The sequence below is a fragment of the Aphelocoma coerulescens genome, assembly GCF_041296385.1.
Source record: "Aphelocoma coerulescens isolate FSJ_1873_10779 chromosome Z unlocalized genomic scaffold, UR_Acoe_1.0 ChrZ, whole genome shotgun sequence".
Lineage (NCBI taxonomy): Eukaryota > Metazoa > Chordata > Aves > Passeriformes > Corvidae > Aphelocoma > Aphelocoma coerulescens.
The window spans coordinates 46035734-46058294 of NW_027184085.1; the positions used below are offsets into that span (position 1 = coordinate 46035734).

Genomic DNA, 22561 nt, shown 5'->3' on the forward strand with positions numbered 1-22561 from the left:
TGCTGAGAATCGCACAGCAAGGGAACCTGCAGCTAGGTCTGGCCAGATTATCCATATGGCACCCCCAGGAAGGACAGATGCCCTCTCCTTTCTAGGAGCTGTGCTGCCATGTCTGGTCTTGGCTGGTTGATTTTCCTGCTCTGCTTTGCACGCCAAGGTCCCCATGCTATAAGGCAAGAGTCCAGCCCTTCCAGTTCCCCAGGTCTGTTCACAAAGTGGTCAGCTTCTTAACTGAGAATCCTGGTGTGAGACACATTCTGGCTTGCTGTGCACAGTAAAGAATAATGAAACATTAACAAGATGATAGGTAGCAGACCATGGATTTCCACTAGTTTTTCAGCAATGGTACCTGCATTATAACCACTCCACTTCTGTTTCATGGTGTTCCCTGGTTTTGTTTTCATGATCTCTCAACTTTTTGAGGGGGGCAGCTGCTAGCTGTTTTCTAGCCATTGCTCATTTCTTTATACAGAGATCTGAGCCTGGATACACAAGTTAGAATTTTATTCATACAAGATTACTGGTACCTGAAGTGGTTTCCAGACAAAATACCATATTCTTTCCATATCACTTTATACTAACATATATGCACTCTAACTTCCCTCTGAATTAGAAAATGTCTCTGTTTTATTCTTGTTTTTGAAGACAGTTCCTAGAATCATCTTCATATAGAATCTTTTTGAAGTATATGATAAGATATAATCAACAGCATATTTCTGGTCCATCACATTGTTGCTTTTATATATTTTTCCAGTATATTGGAAAGTATTTTTATTAAGTATTTTTGAATACTTCATAAAAGGTCTCAAACTGCATATACTGTGGTTGTGACATTTATTCACTCCCCTTGTACCTTCTGCAGGTATTTCACCATATCTATATCACTTTTTTCTCCCTGTACTGTTACTTTGACATGTACCTTTTGTTAGGATTATTTGTTTGTTTTACTGTTTCATAAAAGAAAATGAGTGAAGTTCTGGCATTTTAAAAAACCCAAACACAACAGTGCCATTATACTGTGAGGTATTGTTAAGTTTAGTTGTGTAATGATTGTATTTAACTTTGTTATAACTGGAATATTTGCAGAGGAAAAATCCATTAAAAACTACTGTTATCAGAGCTAAATCCTAGAACTGTTTGCCTAAAACCTTCAGACTCCTCTGCCACTGCTCCTCTTCTATTATTTATTTTCTTTTTAGTTTATCACTGTACTTCTGTAGGGATTTTTAGCTATTGCTTTCAAAATCCAACTAGAATGATCACAGGAAGACATACAGACACACACACAATATCCAGTAATGAATTATGAGGGAAGTAACATGAGATGTATGAGGAAAAAAGCAAGTTGTTTCACAGACAATTTCATTCGCATAAAGAACTGCAATGGTAAGTGCACTTAGAAAATGAGGCACGTTCTAATGATTTGGAAGCTACAAAAAACAACTTATTTTGAATATTTTGCAGAATTTTAAGAATGTAAAGCATGTCACTGCCATATGTCACTTAATCCCCAGAGACACAGATGTGTCCCATCTACTTTTGTTCTTATGTGCAGCATTGTTACTTTTATCTGTGGCTGCAAATGCATTATTCCTTTCAATGCCCTTTGATTTAAAATGCATGCCATCATGCCTTCAGGGAAGAGGATTCACATAAGAAACAATGGAATTACATCAGCTATCTCCACCCTGTGTGTGTCTCTGTGTGTGTGTATTTATGTGTTGTGTATTTTAATATTTCCCTCATTTAAAACCTCTTTTTAATCTACTTCCCTTCTGGGTAATCTTTGACTCTAATCTTTGTCTCTCGCTATGCAGATTGTTTCTGCATCTTACACACAAAATTCATCAGATACCCAGAGGAATGTGAGAAATGACACGATTTCCTAGGCAAGGAGGACCTAATATTCCTGAAACTGGTCATTTCTGTTTTTTCATAGCAGATAAAGAGTTCCCAGCAGTGATGGGTCTTAAAAAGGTATCCTAGGAAAGGTTTCTTCTTAAAGACTCTAGGTACATGACAACATGCTAGAACTATGTAATGAAAGGATGGGCTTATATTTTTGGTCTTACTGGCTTGGTGCAGGTGTTTTAAAGGCTGAGTTATGAGTTTAAGGTAGAGAGACACACTTTAATGTATTAACAGTGGGATACTTCTCAAACATGTCATAGTTATCTAAACTGCCTCATTACTCCAGGTCAGAAACATAACTAACTCTTGCCAGTAAAGGCAAAAATGTACTTTCAGTGTAATACTAGTTTACATTAGCTCTATGCAATGCAAGTGTTATTACTACAATAGTAGATGCAGAGGGAGCACAGGAGGAGGAATTCAGAGCAGTGATGAAAAGAGGGACTCTCCTTGCTGCACATTACAGAGCACTGTGGCTGTCTAGAGGTGACTCTTGCCAGCATCCTGGGATTTGTGGAGAGGAGTAGTAAGGCAAAGGAAGTAGTAGTAAGGCAAAGGAAGTAGTAGTAAGGCAAAGGAAGTAGTAGGAAGGCAAAGGAAAGAAAACTATAACTTAAAGCAAGATACCAATGATATGGTCATCAGCATACTGGAATGGGCTTTGCACTCCCTGCTGCCACTGGCTTGCAGAGCATTTTGTCACATCCCTTCATCTCTACATGTTTCAAACCAGTTAACCCAGGAAAAGCCCTTCTTGGGGAAAGTGCTATGAAATTCACACTCCAAGTGCCATCAATGAGGCAGCCGTGGCAATATGCACAGCATTCACAGATGGCTCTGAAAAGGGTCAAGTCAGTCTGCACCTTCCCATCAAAAGCCCACCCTACACCATGCCAGGCACATGTGCAGAGCACAGATCTGGGAAAGTCATAAGTGAACCAACATGTGTAATACTAATTTCTGTGGAAACAGATAGGCAAGTCTGATTAGGCTGAGAAAACAATAGGCAGGAGGAGGTTTTTTCCTAAACCCAGTGCAGATAACAGCAGTGATAGAGCCTGCAGTGATGTTGTGGTTTAACCTCACACTGCAACTGAGTACCACGCTGTCATTTGCTCACAATCCCCCCTCCCGCAATGGGATGGAGAGAAGAATTACAAAAAAATTACAATAATAACATTAATGAAACATAATAACAATAATAATGATGATGATGATGATGATGATGATGATGATGATGAAGAAGAAAAGGAAGACAACAAAAAGAGAGACAGAAATAAAACCCAAAGAAGAGAAATGATGCACAATACAATTGCTTGCCACCCACTGACCTGTGCCCAGCCCACCCCTGAGCAGCAATCGGCTTCTTCTGGTTAGTTTCTCCAGCTTATGTGCTGAGATATACTAACTTCCCAGGAAGAGAAAAATAAGTAATTTTGTCCCAAGATGCAATGAGAGCCAAGATTCCAAGAGCTATTCCTTAGTCACAGGCATGTTCTCTTTTTTTGTGGTTCAAAGGTGAGGGAGGGATATTGCCTCTAAACCATTGCCTCAGTGTGTTGCTGATGAAGCAGTGGTAATAGGGTTTAATTTATCTGGGCAATGCAGAGGACAGGCTGGAGTGGAAATGATACAGACAATAATACTGTGAAAATGAACTGCCCGGTGTGCTCAGAGATGTTGCAGTACTTCTTTCCCTATTTTCTTCTGCAGTGCTCATCAGCTGGTTATGATCCCAGAGACAGCTGGTTTCCCAAACTGAACTTCTGCCTTGCCAGCCTGCCACCTGTACTTGAATAGCAAAGCTAAGAAGCAAAGGAACTGAGGATGCAATAGGCAAGGCTAGAGATGGCTTCTCCTGCCTTTTTCCTGCATCACTCAAGCTGCAGCTGTTGCCCACGAACACAGTGAGGGCTCCACTGGCTGCAAGGAACAGTCAAGGCACAAATGTCCAAAGTGAACATGGATCTGGGAATGCAAAGAAAGTTCCAAGTCTGTCTTTACAATATCAGAACTCAAATGCTGGATAATGAGAAACATAGTGTAAGAGCCCTCTGAAAGGGATGGGGGTTAGTCTGATGAAAATTTTGACCTTGAATAGTTGCTAATTTGTTCAGTGCTTAGTACATGAACTGGGAAATATGGAGATCCATTTTCCTAAATCTGAAACAGTTTCTCACTTGGGAAGGAAAACTTTCATAACATACCCATAGATGAGGTGGGAAAGAAGTCTGAGGCTTCGATGGTCAACATCTTCAAAGAGAAAGGGATGAAGGGGTGTGAAAATTCTCAGCAAGGAGTCTGAATTTATTTCACATTGAAGAGAAAAGCTGCTTCCACTACTGTCTTGATGAGGTAAATGACAGGCTCTGAGCAAATTGGACTTGAGACCAATCAAACAAGGTTTGTGGAGGTCTGACCTAGGACACTTGGAAACTGTATGTGCTATGCTTTGGCGGACTCAGTCCAGATCTGTTTATATGTATATAAAGTGGCTTAAAAGCGACATCTTCTCATTTTTTGTTTGAATTTTTTTTTCCCCAGATTTTAAAGGTAACAAGATTACAGTGACAGCTGAGTGTTGGTTAGCCTTGATCTGTTTTCAGAATGCTAGATGATACTGTCTTTTCCTTGGGTACATGGCTCAGGTCCCAGTTTTGTTGGGATCAGTGGGTATATGAAGTATTGGTCTCTCCCTGATGCACCCTGCCAGCCAAACCTGCATTGGCTGAGTCACTCATCCTGACTAAGAGCAGAAATGAACCACAGTGAAACTGAGGTACTTCTAGACAATGATGATCTGGGGAGCCTGATTTTGTCCTGTCTTTACCCTGTTGATTTTAAGCTTTGGTAACTTCAGTCTAATGCTCCTGAATTATGTCAGTGCAGACAAAACAAAATTAAAACAAAACTGGTGCCCTGTGTATCCAGGGGGAGCATCATTGTCATCTTGTAATACAGTAGCAATGCCTGCAGATGGGGGATGCTTGGTCTCTGAGTGAGACCAGAATGAGTCTGAAATCCAGAAAGTGATCCTGTGCTGCCTGGGCTGCCCTCTTGTATTCCCCTACAAAGACTTCCTGAGTCTGCTAGAGCATTTTGACCCAAAGGTGAAATCATTTGCCCATTTGACAGAGGCCTCCTTTGGAGAAAGATGTCTCTTCTCCTTACCCACAGACCTGTTTCCCTTAGATTTACCCTTTCTCTACCCTACTGCCCCCTCTTTGACATCATCAGGCAACAAGTAGATCTGATGGTGCCAGGAGTGCTGAAGTGCTTGAGCTACCAATCCAATAAATTTAAATGATAATTGGTGACTGTCATAGGTTAGCAAGCATAGTCCCGGAAGGGATGTCCTTGCTAAGGGGTGCTTACAATTTCCTCTGGGACCTGATAGAGCCTATCAGCTGGCCAGTTTGAATATGGACAATTCTTTAAGCCACTTAAAGTTGTGACCGCCTCTGTGATCCACACTTAAGGATAGACAAACTCCCCCCCAAGCTCTCTCTCGTTTCCAGCGCTGGCACAGGTGGCTGCGGGCCCCGTGCGGGGGCCAGCGGGCCCGGCCAGGCCCTGCTTGGGCCAGGCCGGGCCGGGCCACGGCCATCCTGGAGCCAATGGGCCTTTCCAGCCGTGGAACCCCCCCCACTGCCTTGCTGTGGGCAGCCGGAGCGGCTCGGAACCCCCCCCTCCACTGCAGCCAAGATTTCAGCAAAATCAGCACCTCTGTCCGGCAGAGGTCAGTGACCAACAGCGATAAGCCACATTCCAGCTGCAAGGCCGAGGTGAGATTAACCCTTTTATTGCTGTGAAGAGCTGAAAACCTGAGGGAAGAGAGAGAGGAGATGCTTAAAGCTGAAAGTCTGTTGTGAAGCTATGATATATCAGAGTATCCCGTTGTAATTTCATGAAGATGTGGGGGGTGGAGTGTTCAACTTGTAAGCAGTAGGCAGATGCTGACACAGCTGTAATTTCATGAGAAGTTTGGACAGGGAGAGATGGACCAGATGAGGACTTTTGCTCCAAACGGGAAAGGAGAAAACCTCAGTTCCTAGAGATGCTCCCAGAGATAGTCTTAAAGATGAAGATGAGGAAGACCCTTTGCTCCCAGGGAAGGAGAAGGGCCTCTGTTTTTTTTGTTTCTGAATGGCTCAACCTTAAAACTGTACCCCAAAAAACTTCAAGAGTGGACCCTCGAAAGCAGTTGTGGGAAAAGCTGCAAGTCGGGGGAAGGGACTCACATTGCAAGCAGAGAGACTCCTCTTCCTAAATGGACTGAACAATATTTGGAAGTGGGTGGCTGTCTCGTTGTGATAATGTTTTCATAGCACGAGCAAGAAGAGACTTCTCTTTCTAAATGGACTGAACAAGGTTACTATGGAAGTGGTAAACAGACTGAATATCCCAAGGGTTGTCTTTTTACATTGTCAGTGGGAGAAGGGCGGAAGGTGGGGGGAGGAGGAGAGTTTTGAAGGTGGTATAATTTTTGTTCTTTTTTTCTTCTTTTAGGTCTGTTAATAAACTTCTTTATATTCTTTCAAGTTTGGTGCCTGCTTTGCATTTCTCCTAATTCTTATCTCACAGAAGATAAACAGTAATGAGTATTTTAGACCAAACCACTACACTAAATTGGTGTTTCCGCCCGGGAACAAACCGAACCCACGACAGTGACCCTAATATCTTCGGAAGTTACATTAGAAGGCTTAGACCTTGAACAAAATGCTACTGCAGACAGTATGCATCAGGACAGTTGTTTGGTTATTCTAGAAAGGTAAATCTTTCACTTGGAGCTCCTGGAGCTGCCCAGTTGCCTTTCATGGATTGTATGTGAAGCCTGAACATGAACAGGTTCAATTCAGTGTTTCTGCCTATTTGCCAACTGAAACAGTGTGAACTGCAAACTACCTAGCAACTTCTGATTTAAGTTTTGATCTCTTCTTCCCATTGTTACAGTTGCTCAAGCTGGATTTCAGTTTGCTGACTACCTTTCTAAAATGACACAGTATTAAAGGGAAAGCACTTCATCAATTGCCATGACTGCTCTATCATTTCTGCATGCTCTTAAAAAAAAAACCGCACAAGATGGCTAAGAATTATGTAATATATTATCTGCATCATTATATGACTTCCTATGTTTGGTTTTTCACAAATGTACTGACTCAGAGGTGATGAGACCATTAAGCAGCATCATTCTCTACAGCCAGCCTGCGCTCAGTGAGGCCCACTGCAGGACATGCAGTTAGCTCTGTGTCATGAAGCCTTTCATAGGACAGCACTGATCCCTTGGAGTGAGTGGAGTGGAGGCCACTGAGACAACAGGCTGCTGTAACACAGCAGACAGATTAGAAATAAAGAGATATTATGCCTTTGATCCGCTTGGAGACGAGAAAACAAAGGGGGGTTCTTTTGGCTGCCTTCAGGTTCCATGAGGAAGGGTTCCATCATGAAGAAGGCAGGCTCTTCTGGGAGGTGCACAAGGACAGCACTGGTGAGATAAAGTTGCATGATGGAGCATTCCCACAGTACTAAGGAAGCCTTTTTTTCCTCAAGGGTACTCTGCACAGGGGACACCACTGTCCTTGGAGATGTCTGCAGCTTCACTCTTCAGACAGCAACCCAACAGAGAAGAAGGGCTGGCCTGGGCAACCTCTGGAAGTCCCTTCCAGCCAAATTATTCTACCACTATATGAATCTGTACAGACAGACCCTCTCTCACCTCAGCTGCCACAGACACATCTTTTCCAATTTACAACTTAATTTTCTCCCTTGGCATGGTGAAGATCTAAGTGACCAGTGATGCTTTTCCATGTAACCACAGCTGAGCTTCAGGGAACACATTGTACTGTCTTAGTCCAATCTGCAAACTGACTTCAGACTCTGAGTTCTCAGTGAGAAATGAGACCTCCTCAAGCCTGCCTTTCTTCTAAGTAATTTTTCTGTCCAAATCTATGTTGCAGTAAGAATAGAAATGAGGACTGTGGCTTTCTCTTCAACATTCTGGAATGCAGTAAGTGCTGAAAATATCAATTTCTGAATGGTGATAAGGTTTTCAGACATCTGTTTCAGCACTCCATTAAGCACAGATTTCCTAATTGAGCAAAGTCAATTGATAGCAAGGCAAGACAGAGACACCTGCACCTCACTGTTTTCATGCCTAAGTACTCACGTATGACCACAGGTTCTCCTTCCATTGAAATTTACTGACTTAATTGCAAGCCCTGGCAGGGGAGATTTTTACTTCCAAACACTTCACCTGGTTCTGGTCTCAGCCTTCTCATCAGCTGTTTTGCTCAATGCAGGAAGTATTTGATAAGCAAAATTCTTCTTTCAAGCCGTATTTTCTCAGGAGTGTGTTCTAAAACAGCAATAAACTCCTGTCTACCTTTCTCATTCCCCAGGATGATACTGATTGCCAGTGCTAGCCCTACCTGTCTCAGATCTGATCTCTTCCTTAATTAGATTATGTAGGATCTCTACATAGACATCTTCAACCAACCATGTCAGGACTGATACAAAGGGTTTTGATCTACTTTAATCACACCCTAGAGCTGAAGAGACTTTATCTCCCTCCTTGCTTGTCATATACAAATGAAATTGTATATGCTACCACCATCACTAACTCATGTTCTTTTCCATATCCCTTAGGAAAATAAACCAGAGAGAAAAAGAGTTCTGAAGCTGTCTTTAGGAGATGAATCCTCTGCCTGGAATGGGAACTTCTGCTCTGAGACCATCAGAAAACCCTCTGAGCTGGAGCAAGGCTGAAGGCTCCCAATGTGCCATCTGGTATCATCCCAAAGACCAGATGGGTGCTACTTTCTCATGCACTGTATCTGCTTCTGGATCACTTCCTATATGCAGAGTGCTATACCAATAGGTGCATGTAACAATAGGCACTGGTGATGTCATGACCCAGGTGCATTTTCTGGATCTTCCCACTTTTCCCAGTGATATTTGAGAAGAGTTACCACAAGATTTAGCTCAGATCACTATCAGCAAATGTGCAGAGAAATACCTCCAACTTTCCTGGAGCCTGGCAACTTCCCAGAAGCTTGGGCCAGCTCCACTGTCACAGCTGTGCCTATGATAATACAGATCAGCCTTAGAGCTGTGCCAGTGAATGCACATAGAAGATTAGTGACTGAACACAAGGTCTGGTTCATTGAACTGAAAAGTCAACCTCAAGAAGCAAGCATGTACAGCAAGTTACTGTAGCAGACAGTAATTCAGAGGAAACAGGGGGTTGCCTAGGACCCTGCCTGCCTGTCTTAAATGTATTGACACATATCAGTGGCACGAGTACTCTAGATCACAGAGCATATGTGCATGTGCCATGGACAAGTGCATTGACTCCCTCTGGCTCCATGCATACATGATGCCTTGGCATGCTCTCAGCATTCAGAGTGATCAGCCCTGGTGTCTGCGCTATTAGATATTAAAAGAATGGCAGGGATCTGACAGCAATTTCCCATCTCTGCAAGTTGCATGTGTGGCATCTTTTTATGCCATCAATATGGAAGAAAAGACCTACCAGTACAAGCTAAGGCCTAGCTCATACTTTTCTATTTTAAGTATGTTTCAGCTGTATTATCTTTGAAACTGTATCATTCAGTGCATCAATATAGAGAATGGGGAGAGCTGAGGTGAATACAACCTTCAGATCTCCAATTAAGGGTATGAACGATTCTAAATTATCTAACTTTCACACCTGGTTCTACTGTGATAACAGTTATGAGATGTAAAAGTAGAGCTACTTCACCAACCAATGACATTACACTGTAGTTAAGGCACAGGAATTCTTTTATCTGTTCAACTGTATCTCTGGAGTAAATGAGTTTGATTAACACACATCACTGCAGCTCCATCAGGCCTACACAGCCAAGGCCTGAAGTTTAGACTCCCTATACAGATATTTAAGTAACATTCTTTGTTTTTCCTACTGCACAGATCTCTAAACTCATGTCACCTCAGTCTAATTAGCTCACATTAGAGAAATTATAGCTTGGCAGCAGAACCTGGCCTTCCAAGCCTGTCTTGCCAATGCTTCTGCTGTTGCAGAAACAGCATCTGCTTGCATGGAAGTGAACCAAGAAATTTGTGATGATTTGCTCCTAGAGGTCATCAGTTGTGTTCTGACATGATCACTAGAGCTCATGGAAATAAGCAAAGGTGTGAGAAAGCACAAAATGGGTATAGAACAGCTATCCAACTCTGTATTATGAGTGAGCCAAAGAAAAGCTGCTTTAGACCAGCTGAGTACACCAAGTCAGGCTGAATTACTTCATCATTTCCAACTTTGAGCTGGTTAGCTCACTTGCAGCATCCCCTGCCACAGGATTTATCCCATACAGCTGAGCACTTATATTCCCACCAGACTGAAGAAGAAGGTCGCTGTCCTCAGTTTGCCTTTGGCTTTGTTGGGCTCTTCAAAGCCATATGGCCAGATATGACCCTGATGGCTGTCTGTACAGAGCAAAGAAACAGAGAGGTCTGACTCTGTTCTGTGTGGCATGCAGGCACTGTAATGGCCTCACTTGAGAAATAAAAAAGGATATAAAGGCACAGAAATTAGAATACATGGTTTGACTGGAGACTAGCCAGGTGTGTGTCTAACTTCCCTGGCTGTTCAAACCCTGTAGATGCCTGTGCCTTGAGCTGAAGGTAACTCCTCAGAGAGGCTACGTGCCTTTGTGGTCACTGCAACATGTTTCTCAGAACGTCCTTGCAGGGTTGTCTGCACTCTATCTCTCAGACTGCACCACACTCCAAAAAAGGGAGCAGAAATGGGTCTGATCCCTCCTTTCCAATCACTCCCTGGACCAGGGTTTTCAAGTCCCTCCACCTAAGGTTGTTAGGTAGCTGCTGAAACTCACTGGGTCCTTCTACATTCTGGGTACTCCTTCAAGGATTGTCCCCAACCTGGAAGGGATGTCTGACCCTGAGAGATTTCACCTGGGATCTAGGAAGGTTGAAAACCAGTTTCCTGATTTTTCCTAAGGCCCATGTCCAAAAAGTGCATCACCAGTTGTTCAAGAAGGAGGGCTGCAATGACCTAGCTTAAATGACATGACTACTGGGGCTCCTAGAATTATTCCAAGTAAAGTCAGGTTGAAGCAGACAGTTGAGGAAAGAACTGGAAAAAAAAAAAACCTGAGCTCTTCATATGTTGTTTTGTTTGGTTTTTACCTAGTTCTTGTCACAACTTTCCTGTTAAACAGCCCTACAGGAGTTTTCAGTACTTGATAAACTGTTATGAACAATGTTGAAACAACTCAGCACTATGCAAGAGTGACGTTAGTTATGATTTGAATTTGCTGTGACTTCCATGTCGGTGAACTAAGGAATCCAGGGGGAGTTCATCTGGAGCTACTGTTAAAAAACTCTGCTACTGATAACATGCTAAGATCATCTTGACTTTTTTCTCTGCTGCCCCAGCTGGTCAATTCCCAGGTCTTTCTGGGCATTTTTTCCCTTTTTTTTTTTAAGTTAAAAAAATCTGTAAATCAGAGGTCAGTTACAGAACAACTTTATCAGAAATTCGTTTTATTCTGCTTTGGTAGTTGTCTGCAAAAGTGCATGTTGCATATAAAAGTGTAAGCTGTTGGTAAAAGCACCGAACAAAAAAAGCCTCTGAATTATTTATAAAAGCAGTTTGTCTTCATGTGCTGCTGAGAGAAACTAAGCATCCCCCCTGATGAATTAGTGATTACTCATTATTTAAAAGGCAGGATTTACATGACACACAACTTCTCAAAATGGGAATGCCCACAAAATTACTTATCTTATAACTGGATGCTATAACCTGCCTGTTAGTTCAGCTCCTAAAGTAGCAAAGAAATGTCTTGAAGATAGCAAGGTTCTTAATTTAGCAAGGTGGGGAAACATTTTTCTGCAGTACCATTGCTACATTAGGCAGATGAAATGTGGATATGAAATGCCCAGATGTTTTCCAGTTTCAGATGAATTAATGAGGAATTATCTATGTGGCATGAACAGTCCAGTGCAACATCACATATACGCAAGTCTTCTGTGCCCCTGCACTTCTGAAATAGGTGGACCACTTCCTCTGCTTTAAAAAGACAGTCTTGCATTATACATAAATCATGAGAAACAAGACATGGTCCTTCACACTTGGAGTACTCAGTTTTAGAATTTTTGGTTGCTGTAGGCATGTATATTTCAGCTGAAAGGGAGCCATAAAAGCACATTTTGTGTAGAACACTGAATATCTTTCAGGACTGTGGCTATTTCAACATTCTCACTTAAAAACACTTTATTACCAGGCTTGCAATTCTGCATGTTTCGAAATAATCACACAGCTCCTATTTTTGTTTGCACCATGCTGAAACTTCAGAAGACAGCTCGGTCAGAGGTGACACCTTAGATTACAGAAGCCCATTACTATTTTTATTAGATGTTTCCACCTTATATATCCATCTCTGCCTGGACTGTTTCTTATTAAGCACGCGAAGAGTATGTTTAATAAAAACAAACCAGAAACAGTAGATTTATGTATTTATACACATTTAATCCTCCTAAATGATGCACAGAAAGTAAACAGTTACGAATTTTCTTCTGTTCATTTTTCTGTGTAGAACACCATTTCACCCGCACACCCACAGGGTCCTCAAAGTTATTCTGACCAGCCTGAAGTTATAATTTCCTGTTCTCAAAAAGCCATGGGAAGATTAAATTTTTAAAGAAAGCGAGAACATATTTCTTTTGAAACATAGCCATTTCAATTAATTTCTGGAAGTTAAGATTAACCACTTTTAATTGAAAAATAAAACCACAAAAACAAACCTACACACCTCTTCCTTCTTAAAAAAATGTGCCCAGCACTGTAAGATCGACAAACTTAACTAAACTGATTACAAAAGTCAGTTAAACCAGCACGGGACTCTAATGAAGTTCAAAATAGAAGCAGACACAAGTCTTTCTGAAAAAAGGAGTTGGGGTAGGATGTAACTAGCATTTAGGAAAAAAACCCAGCCAAACAAAACAACAGCAACAAAAAAACTAAACCACAGCAAAAAAAGCATCTTGGACAAACACAGATGAGCTTACCTTTAAATAGTGAGAGGAACAAGGATGACCAGAGATACAGTGCAGAATAAACAAATGCCAAGCACTTTTCTGTGAGCATTGTCAAAATAAGCTGGCTCTCCTTCCTGAGCAGAGGGTGAAAGAGGATGAAGTCTTGGAGACAGCCTGCAATGACTGACGGATTTGGCAATTACGATAATAAGGCATCAAACCAGCTTCCCACCAGGGGAGAGAAGTGCATTTGCTCATGTGCTTCTCCAGTCCCCAGGAACCAAATCAGCTCAGTGCTTGGTCAGTAAATCCTAACACAAAGGAACAGGTTACATTCCTTTGGACTCACATTGCTAGACACACTAAGCCTTTCCTTGGTCAGGAGCAAATGCAAGTGATCCTCGCACACAGCTGTCTGTGTACTGCAAGAAGGGGGAGTGTGCTGCCTCCGAGATGCTTTCCACATCTCCACATATTGTACCTAACTCGAGACAGCACGGCTGCAGTGCTTCCAGTGCTTGCACTCGAGTGCCTCTAGAGCTGTTTCCAGGCAAAATGAATTTGTGTTCCCCTCTGCTCTCTCCCAGCTGCCAGGGCAACTTGCAGCAAGCACCTGTAGCACACACCTGCCTTTTCTCCCAGCAGAGGTGGCAGGGGAGATTCAATAGTGCAGAAGTTTGAACAGATGAACATAGCCAATCTCCTGTCTGGTTTTGATATACCCCTTCCTGCAATCCCTTACACCAGATGTAGGGAGCTGCTCTGAGTGCCCTCTTCCCCAGCTGCCCACTGTGGGATTTTGCACACAGCCTGACTCTCCTTCCTTACCACAATTTTATTCACCAGCCAAAGAAAGGCAAGGAAAACAAACGCTTGAATAAATGATATTCATCATTTGGGCCTTTCTTTTCTCAGCTGCCTGTTCTGCACACTCACCCACTTGTCTTTCACTGCAAGCAGGGACAGGACTTCGCACTTCCCCTTGTTGAATTTCTTGGGGCTCCTGTCTTGGCAGGGTACAACCCCGGGCTGACGCAGAGGGCAGCAGCAACTTGTGACTCCGGGCAGGAGGAGGGATTTGGGCGCTGCCGTAGTGAGCTTGCAGCGGGCAGTGCGGGCTGGTGGGGGAGCAGAGCCCCGGGATGTGGGGCACAGGGTGTGCTGAGGAAGAGGACTTGCGAGGCTGATCGGTGGGGCATGGGCTGACCATGGAGTCTCCCTGGCTGGGAACATCTGCCCTGGGATCAACTGCAGAAATGCAAACCTGGAGCAGGGTCCATTATTTTTGTGTTAGATTTGGGGTTTTTTAAAATTTCTCTATAAGTGAAAGCATTCACTAGTGAGCACAACTTCACACATACTGCAATTCCAGTCACTGTACTCACCTTCAGCCACTGGAGGTGGCAGTCCTCCCACTGACGGCCAGGGTGGTGTTGTGCAGACCAGAGGCAGCTCGGTATCTGGAACCACCTGCTCTCAGGTGGAATATGTCCGATGGTGCCCCGTGGGGTTCTCCTCAGAGTTACCATCTCTCCACAATGAGTGCAGGATGGAGGTCACCCTCCTCTTGCAGAGGGGGCACTCGGGCTTGCTCCCAGCCCACTGCAGGAGGCACACTTAGCAGAAGCAGAGCAGCCATGGCAGCACATAGCTGGTCTCCTCCCATCTGTCCAGGCAGATGGGACAGCAGTTGTCCAGCTCCATGGCCATGCTTGCCGTGTGCTGTGGGATCTGGGGGCAGCTGGGAATGACAAAAGGCTTCACTGCCTCTCAGTGACACTGCAGCGCTAGAAAAACGAGGCCACAATTGTTGTCTGGCCCTAGGAGAGATGGAAGCAATGCCCACAACCCTCTGGAAGGAAACCCTCCCCGTTCCCCAGATGGAGTTTTCCCCTCCCTGATCACTTCTGCTGCCACAAAAGTGACTACTGAGTGCCCCACCTGCCTTATTTTACAAATAATTCACAGGAGTACAGGCTGAAGGTCACTGATCTCCCAAGGATGGCAAATCCACCTATATTATGGCTCTCTGCAAGCAGGAGACTTGATGCTGCAATATTCCACTTTGAGCATGCAAATGCAGACAGCTGGAATCCAGAGGCTTTGCTGAAGTCCAGCTGTTTTCTCAGCTCCTCAGCTCTTAATCAAATTTCAAAACTCACATTTCCAAGTGAATTCTTGGAAATACCTGGGTTGCTTTGTTCCACACACAGGCATTTAGCCATGTCATCTGGCAAAAAATGAGCATGTCTGACAACCAAATATACACCCTGGAGTCTAGAAAACATAACTTACTGCACTCCTGATGTGCAACCAGGCTCTTTGTTGGGATCGCTGCTTACATAGGCTTCATCATCAGTGCAGGGACCCAAAAGTGTGTTTCTCTCACAGGCTGCTGTCAAGGAAGGAAACAGCAAGAACAAGATTATTGTGCAAGTCTGTCATGCTCCTCCTCTCCCACGTCCACCTGAACTATGCTGCCACTGCAAAAGGCTTCCCCAGAGAAAACAAAACCAGGCCCTTCTGACTGAGATACTATGGTGAGGATGCACACCTGCCCCTCAGCTCTGGATGGGTTCATTGCCCTGTCCCCTTCTCCTACAGAAGCAATTGACATGAATACAGAAAGCAGGATTTCTCACCAAAGAGCTAGGAGGCAGACATTTTCTCTCATTACCATTTCCCTGTGAAACCTGGGATGGACTGCTGCAGACTGAGGCTTATACACGAGATCCGTATCAAAGCTCTACCTGCTGGTTCAGGCCGTGTTCTGACCTTCTGAAGTTATGTGACTTGTTCCTCTTCATTTTGAGCTTTCTTCTCCTTTGGGTCACATCAGTACAACTCAGGAAGTTTGGAGCTGGGCATCCTTCCTCTGTGGATGGGTTTGTCTGCAGGTGAGGCAGCTCTTCTTCTACCACCTCTCCCAAAGCTCGCCGCTGAGTTTGCCCAGTCAGCCCTTCTAGCACTGACTTGACTTCCCAGCCAAACCTCAGCACCTCATACCAACAGAGCCAACAGAGATAAAGGACACAGTCACACTTTAACAACTGAGCAAGGAGAAAGGAGGATGAAGAAAGCCCTTATAATGCAGATAGTGCTGCAGAATGCTTTTTCCCAGGAGTGGTTTGCATGCATTATGAGTGATTTGAGGCAGTCCGGCAAAGGTGTCAAGTGCTGGAGTGGATACGGTGCATTGTTCAGAAGTTATGTCACCAGGAGTTCACCATGCATGTCAAGCTGCAGAGACCACTCACTGGGTTCAGCTCCTCTCCAAGGATGGTGGATGACACCAGGCCACACATGCACAGGCCAAGCACCCTTGCTGGTGAGGCTGGGGATGCTGGAGGACAGGAAGGTACTCCAGGATGTGAACACCTGTCTGGTTAAGAAGGCTGGGGTGATCCCAATTCTGCTGGGTGCTGGGGTGAGGAAGCTGGGGAAGTGAGCTATGGAGGGGTCCACTCCTGGTGCAAAGGGAGGCAGATGGTGGCAGGCAGGTCTGCATGAACTGGGGATCTCATGGCTCCCACTCCTACAGGCAGCAGATGCCTTGTGGGTGGGTTGAGGTGACAGTGGAGCTGCCACCTGAGCTCTGCATGCTCCAATGACACATGGAACAGAGCTGCACAACAAAAACAAGGTGCAAGGAGCTCCAGCCCTGTCAGGCAGGTGTGCAGCAGCCCCTCATCCCCAAGGGTTCAGGCTCTGACACTTCAGCCCTTGCTCCGTCCTTTCCCCACACAAGGAGAAGCATAGAGGTGTAGGGGACTGTACCAGAGCTTTGCTGGGAGGGTGATTTCCTCTCCTCAGGTGCTAGGGTCTGCACCACTGGGCATGGTGGAAGCTCAGCTGGTGAGGTAGCACTGCAAGCCCCTGGCCCTGCTGACAGGGACTCAGCCAAGATGGGGTTTATGCTCACATGCAGTGCTCCGGGAGTCAGCCTTGGCCATCCTAGCCACGTGGCAACCCTGTTGTCCATTGACCTTCGAGTTACTGAAATGCTGTCTGAGATGCAGCATCACTTTGTGTCATGGCCCCAAGCCCCATCCCTTCCTCCGGGCCCTGACTGCTAGGAGCAGCTGGAGAGACAGTTTCCCCTGATGCTTGTGTGGGGTGGTGAGGAGGGAAAGGAGTCCTTCCCCTACTTAGAAGGAAAATCACGAAATCACAGAATTGTTAGGGTTGGAAAGGACCTCTGGAGATTATCTAGTCCATACCCACTGCCGAGGCAGGGTACCCTACAGGGTTCCACCAGGAACTCATCCAGATGAGTTTTGAATGTTTCCAGTGAGGGAGACTCCATGTAAGAGGTGGTGAACCCCAGGACACAGCCCTGAAGCATATGTTCCAGAGAGACATGAGGCCTGGGGATCTTCTCATCTGTCCTATTTCCCATCTCTACATTTCTTTCGCAAATCAGTGTCTCTTTCCCTTTGTGCTTCTTTCCTGCTCTCCATCCCTTTTCTTCTCTGTTTCTGCCCCACTTCCTGGTTTTTCTACTCTGACCCTCTGTTTCCCAATTTCTCTTTCTCCTACTGCCAGGTCCTCCGGCTCCTTTCTGTATTCTTTTTGTTTATTTTCCTAGCCCTTCATTTCCCTGTCCCCACACGTTTTTCTTTATCCGCATCTCCTTTCAGCTCTCTCCACCTCTTCCTCCTCCTCGACCCTTATTTCACTCTCTCTATCCCCACTTGTCTCACCATCCCTTTTCCACTCCCGGTGCCTCCCTTTCACTCTCGGACACATTCCCCACTCCTCGCTCCCTGCCCTGCTGCCTCGTCCCTCTCGTCCCGGGGCAGTGCCCCTCCATCTCTCCTTCCCTGCCACTCTCCGTGCCCGGCACATGCGCGCTGTCCCCCCGCCGCCCGCGGCCCGCCGCCCGGCTGTCCCTCAGCGCGCCGCCGCCCGTGCTGCCCGTGCGGTGGGGCCGCCGCCTCCGCCCGGCTCGGCAGCCCGAGCCCCCGCGCCGTTCCCGAGGCGGCCTGCGCGGCACCGCTGCCTCTCCGCGGCGGCCGCCAGCAGCCCGAGCACCGAGGCGACACTGTGGGCAGCCGGCCCTGCTGCGGCGGGAGCGCGCTGAGGAGCTGAGGGACGGCGCCGGGATGTCCTCTGCTGGCGGGAGCCGGGGGAGCGGCAAAGAGAGCCCGGAGCATGTGGCTGCAGCGGTGAGCCAGCCCACCGCCACGCATGCGGTGAGGTTAAAAAGGTTCCCCGACACTAACTCGGTGTTCTTGGTGGTCCATGGGCGCATGCAAACCGGCTGTGGTGGCCCCAGAAAAGCCCGAACCAGCCCGAGAGCCTCAAGCACCCAGAGCTCTGCTTGAGGTCCCCAAAGACTTGGCCTCACGTAATCACAGAAACGCAGAATGTTCTGAGTTGGAAGGGACCCACGAGGATCATCGAGCTGAACTCCTGGCCCTGCAAGCACCATCCCCAAGAGTCACACCATATGCCTGAGATCATTGTCCAAAGGCTTCTTGAACTCTTGTCAGGCTGGTGCTGGGACCACTTCCCTGGGGAGCCTGTTCCAGTGCCCAACCACCCTCTGGGTGAAGAATCTTTTCGTAATATCCAACCTAAATCTCCCTTGACACAAGTGTAGTGCATTCCCTCAGGTGACCAGGGAGATCAGTGCCTGCTCCTCCCCCTTCCTTCACAAGGAAGTTGAACAATGGGATGAGGTTTCCCCTCAGTCTCCTCCAAGCTGAACAGAACAAGTGACCTCAGCCACTCCTCAGATGGCCTCTCATCAAGGCTCCCCTCAATGCTCTTCATCATCTTTGTAGCCTTCTTTTGGATGCAAGAGCCTCACCCCAAATCCCTGCCTGACTAAACCCAAAAACCTCTTAAGTTGCCCCAGGGCCCCAAAACATCCCCAACCCTACTGTAGTCCCCTCCCTATGAACCTTGCTCAGCAGCTTCCCCCTACCCTACTTAAATGCCCCCAAACACTCCATCCCCATGCCAGCAGCTTCAAACACTAAGTCCTGCTCCAGGGTACCTCCACTTATCCCCACAGCTTACTTGAGTATCTGCAGTATTCTCCAATCCTGTCAGAGTACACTCCCAAAAATTCTTTCAAGCACTGCAAATGGTCCTCTGAATGGGACCTGGAGAATGTCATCCAGGTGTCATGAATACCTGTAAACGCTACCCAAGTACCCCCAAAACCCCACAAACCTGCCACACAGCCCCAAAATTTCCCAACCCCTGTTTCTGAACCCCTGAAAGTCCTTCTTCAAAGATCCACAAAACATAATTTCCTACAAACACCCCATAAACATTTTTGGTAGTCCACAAAACATCCGTAAGTCCCTTCCAGGAGCCACCAAAACTGCAAGCTTGTCCATGGCCCCCAAAAATTCCCCTACCCTGTGTCCAGGTCTCCAAAGTCTTCCACTAAACACCCTAAAACCTTACTCTTGGGCCAGGAATACATCTCAAATCAAATCCAACTGCCCCCAAAGACTCATCTGAAAAGTCACAAAAAACCCCTAAACCCTCCCAAGACTTTCTCACACTTCTCCGAGTCTGAGTCCATGCCAAAGGGTCCGTAGACTGTCTCACCCCAAATATACCCAAACGTGCCATAGCTTGTGCTGGCTCCACAAGACTCCATGCCCAATTCTACCCGAAGAACCCAAAATTTGGGTTCTTTCCTACAACGGGGATTGTCTGAATGGACTGCTTGCATCACTGAGGTGTGCTGCTTTCCCACAAAATAGGCTCACGATTGCCATAAAGTTTTACAACTACCTGGCAGGTTTTGTGAGGCGGTGCAAGTGTCTGCAGCCACCCTGACCCCTGAAGGCAAAACCAAGACCACCGTACAGCGGTCAGGCACCAAAGTTTAACCATTCACTGCAGGTAGGGTGAGAACCCATAATCCCCCAGTTCTGTAATTTACAATATTCTCATATGATTGGTTCATGTTTTCCCCTCCCTGTTTTATATAGAAAATTGTAAATACTCATTTCCCCTAGTTGGTTATACATCAGTTTTAGAAAGTTCTTTTATCCTTGACACCCCATTGGTGCCTTCCCTAAGTCCCTCCTATGTGTTTATCCCATTGGTTCCCTCACTGTCAACCACGCCTCCTTTTCCCCATCCTAATCCCTGCCTTTCCTAGCCCCACAATAAAATCCCTGGACGCGCCCGGATTTTCAGCTTTTTGTTGCTGGTCTCCCTGCAATAAAGTTCGTCCATGGAATCCATAGGAGGACTCCCCTCTCTCCTTCTTTACCTCTGCCCGTGTGCTCTTCTATCCAGCTTTGAGACAGCTCCCATGGGCCCTCTATGTGTATTTTGTGAAGCCACCCTGAATCAGTGAGGGTGCAGCCAGATCTCCAGGCTTCTCCTAGCCAGTGCGCTGGGTGCACCGATTACCCCCACAGTTCTGTGCAACTTTTCTGTAAGTAAGCTGCTAGCTTCACACCAAAGGATTTTGCACATAACCTGGCTATCCCAGGACAGCTCCTCTGCCTCCCCACTCACTACAGTTTTACTCAGAAGCCAAGAAAAGGTAAGGAAAACAAAGGCTTGAATAAATGACATTCATCATTTGGGCCTTTCTTTTCTCAGTTGCCTGTTCTGCACACTCACCCACTTGTCTTTCACTGCAAGCAGGGACAGGACTTCACACTTCCCCTTGTTGAATTTCTTGGGACTCCTGTCTTGGCAGGGTACAACCCCGGGCTGACGCAGAGGGCAGCAGCAACTTGTGACTCCGGGCAGGAGGAGGGATTTGGGGCACAGGGTGTGCTGAGGAAGAGGACTTGCGAGGTTGATCGGTGGTGGAGCATGGGCTGACCATGGAGTCTTCCTGGCTGGGAACATCTGCCCTGGGATCAACTGCAGAAATGCAAACCTGGAGCAGGGTCCATTATTTTTGTGTTAGATTTGGGGTTTTTAAAAGTTTCTCTATAAATGAAAGCATTCACCAGTGAGCACAACTTCACACATACTGCAATTCCAGTCGCTGTACTCACCTTCAGCCACTGGAGGTGGCAGTCCTCCCACTGACGGCCAGGGTGTTGTTGTGCAGACCAGAGGCAGCTCGGTATCTGGAACCACCTGCTCTCAGGTGGAATATGTCCAATGGTGCCCCGTGGGGTTCTCCTCAGAGTTACCATCTCTCCACAATGAGTGCAGGATGGAGGTCACCCTCCTCTTGCAGAGGGGGCACTCGGGCTTGCTCCCAGCCCACTGCAGGAGGCACACTTAGCAGAAGCAGAGCAGCCATGGCAGCACATAGCTGGTCTCCTCCCATCTGTCCAGGCAGATGGGACAGCAGTTGTCCAGCTCCATGGCCATGCTTGCCGTGTGCTGTGGGGTCTGGGGGCAGCTGGGGTGTTGAGCCGTTCCATCACTGGTGCTGAAGCAGTGGGTGTCATGCTAGAAATGGGAAGAGAGGCCACAATTGTTTTCTGACCCTAGGAGGGATAGAAGAAATGCCCAGGTCCCTCATGAAGGAAACCATCCCAGCTCCCCAGTGTGAATTTTCCCTTCCCTGATCACCTCTGCTGCTGTGAGAGTGAGTCCTGAGTGCCCCAGCCAGGGAAAATCCTCTGATGTCTCTGGGGCCAGGCACTGAGAGCTGCACTAACCAACTCCCTGAGCACAATACCACTAACCAACAACAGCTTTGCATGTCAGTCCTTTCTGGCTGTGGCAGCAATGCCTTTGGCTTAATAAAAGCCTTTGGGAAGCTCTCTAGCCCACAGGCAACTACCAAAGGGTCTTGAAATTGCTGTGGATTGACAGAGTGACAGACTTAGGCAAGGGATGCTTATGCTTCAACTGTTTGATTTTTGGATGTGTAACTTGCTCAGTTCTATGTTCTTTTCTTTCTCCTCCAAGCAGGGAGGAGCACTCATTTGGGGGGAGGCCAGGCAATGAACTCCCTGGGCTGCATTATCATCCCCCATTCCTGCCACATCTGGAGGATCAACAGGATTGTGCTGAGCATGCACAGTCTGTGTTCTTGGTGCAGAGAATAATCACCATGTCAGAACAGGTGGGAAGTGCTGTCTTTTTCACAGTGGGCAAGAAGGGTCCGTGGGAGTGAAGACTTCTGGACAAGGAAGGGAGAGAAGAGACAAAGCATTGTGCATACAAGGGCTATCCATCCTAATGGAGGGGCTGCTGCTCTAGCTACAGGAGCTTTGAGCATTGTGACAGTGTGGGGGAACCCAGGGAAGTCTGGTGACTGTCAGCAGAGGAACAGCTTTAGTTTGACTCTCCAGCTCCCTTGGAGGTTTGTTAGTGGGACTGGTCAGGAACCCAACATCCTTGAAGACACCTTCAAGACACTTGTAAGCTCCTGCATCCATGTGGAGTCGCCACCTCAGGGATGAAAATCTCTCTGGGGAGCAGAGCCCCTCTGGCCAGCTGAAGACTGCCCTGTTGCAGGATGAACAGCCCACCCAGCCTGGGTGACACTGGGAGAGTGAAGCCTGCCTTTGTCAATACCGCAGCTGCCCTAAGCAGCTGTAGCCTGAGTGCTTTTGTCTTGTCTGTGCTGACACCAAGCACTGTCCATCAGCAACCCTTCCTCGGCCCCTCCATGTTTCCCCTTTGCTTACTGCACACTTCCAGAAACAGCAGCCCT

The 22561-nt window shown here is 46.5% G+C and overlaps 1 protein-coding gene across 1 annotated transcript in view; it reads right to left on the reverse strand.

Annotated features, from left to right (window-relative positions):
- The window catches only part of LOC138103260 (neuronal acetylcholine receptor subunit alpha-7-like), a 57468-nt gene extending 44411 nt beyond the window's left edge, over nt 1-13057 (reverse strand). The window contains exon 1 of the mRNA XM_069001440.1: nt 12979-13057. Within this exon, the coding sequence (XP_068857541.1) occupies nt 12979-13057 (79 nt within the window). The remainder of the gene's footprint in view (nt 1-12978) is intronic.
- Nucleotides 13058-22561: the final 9504 nt, after the last annotated feature.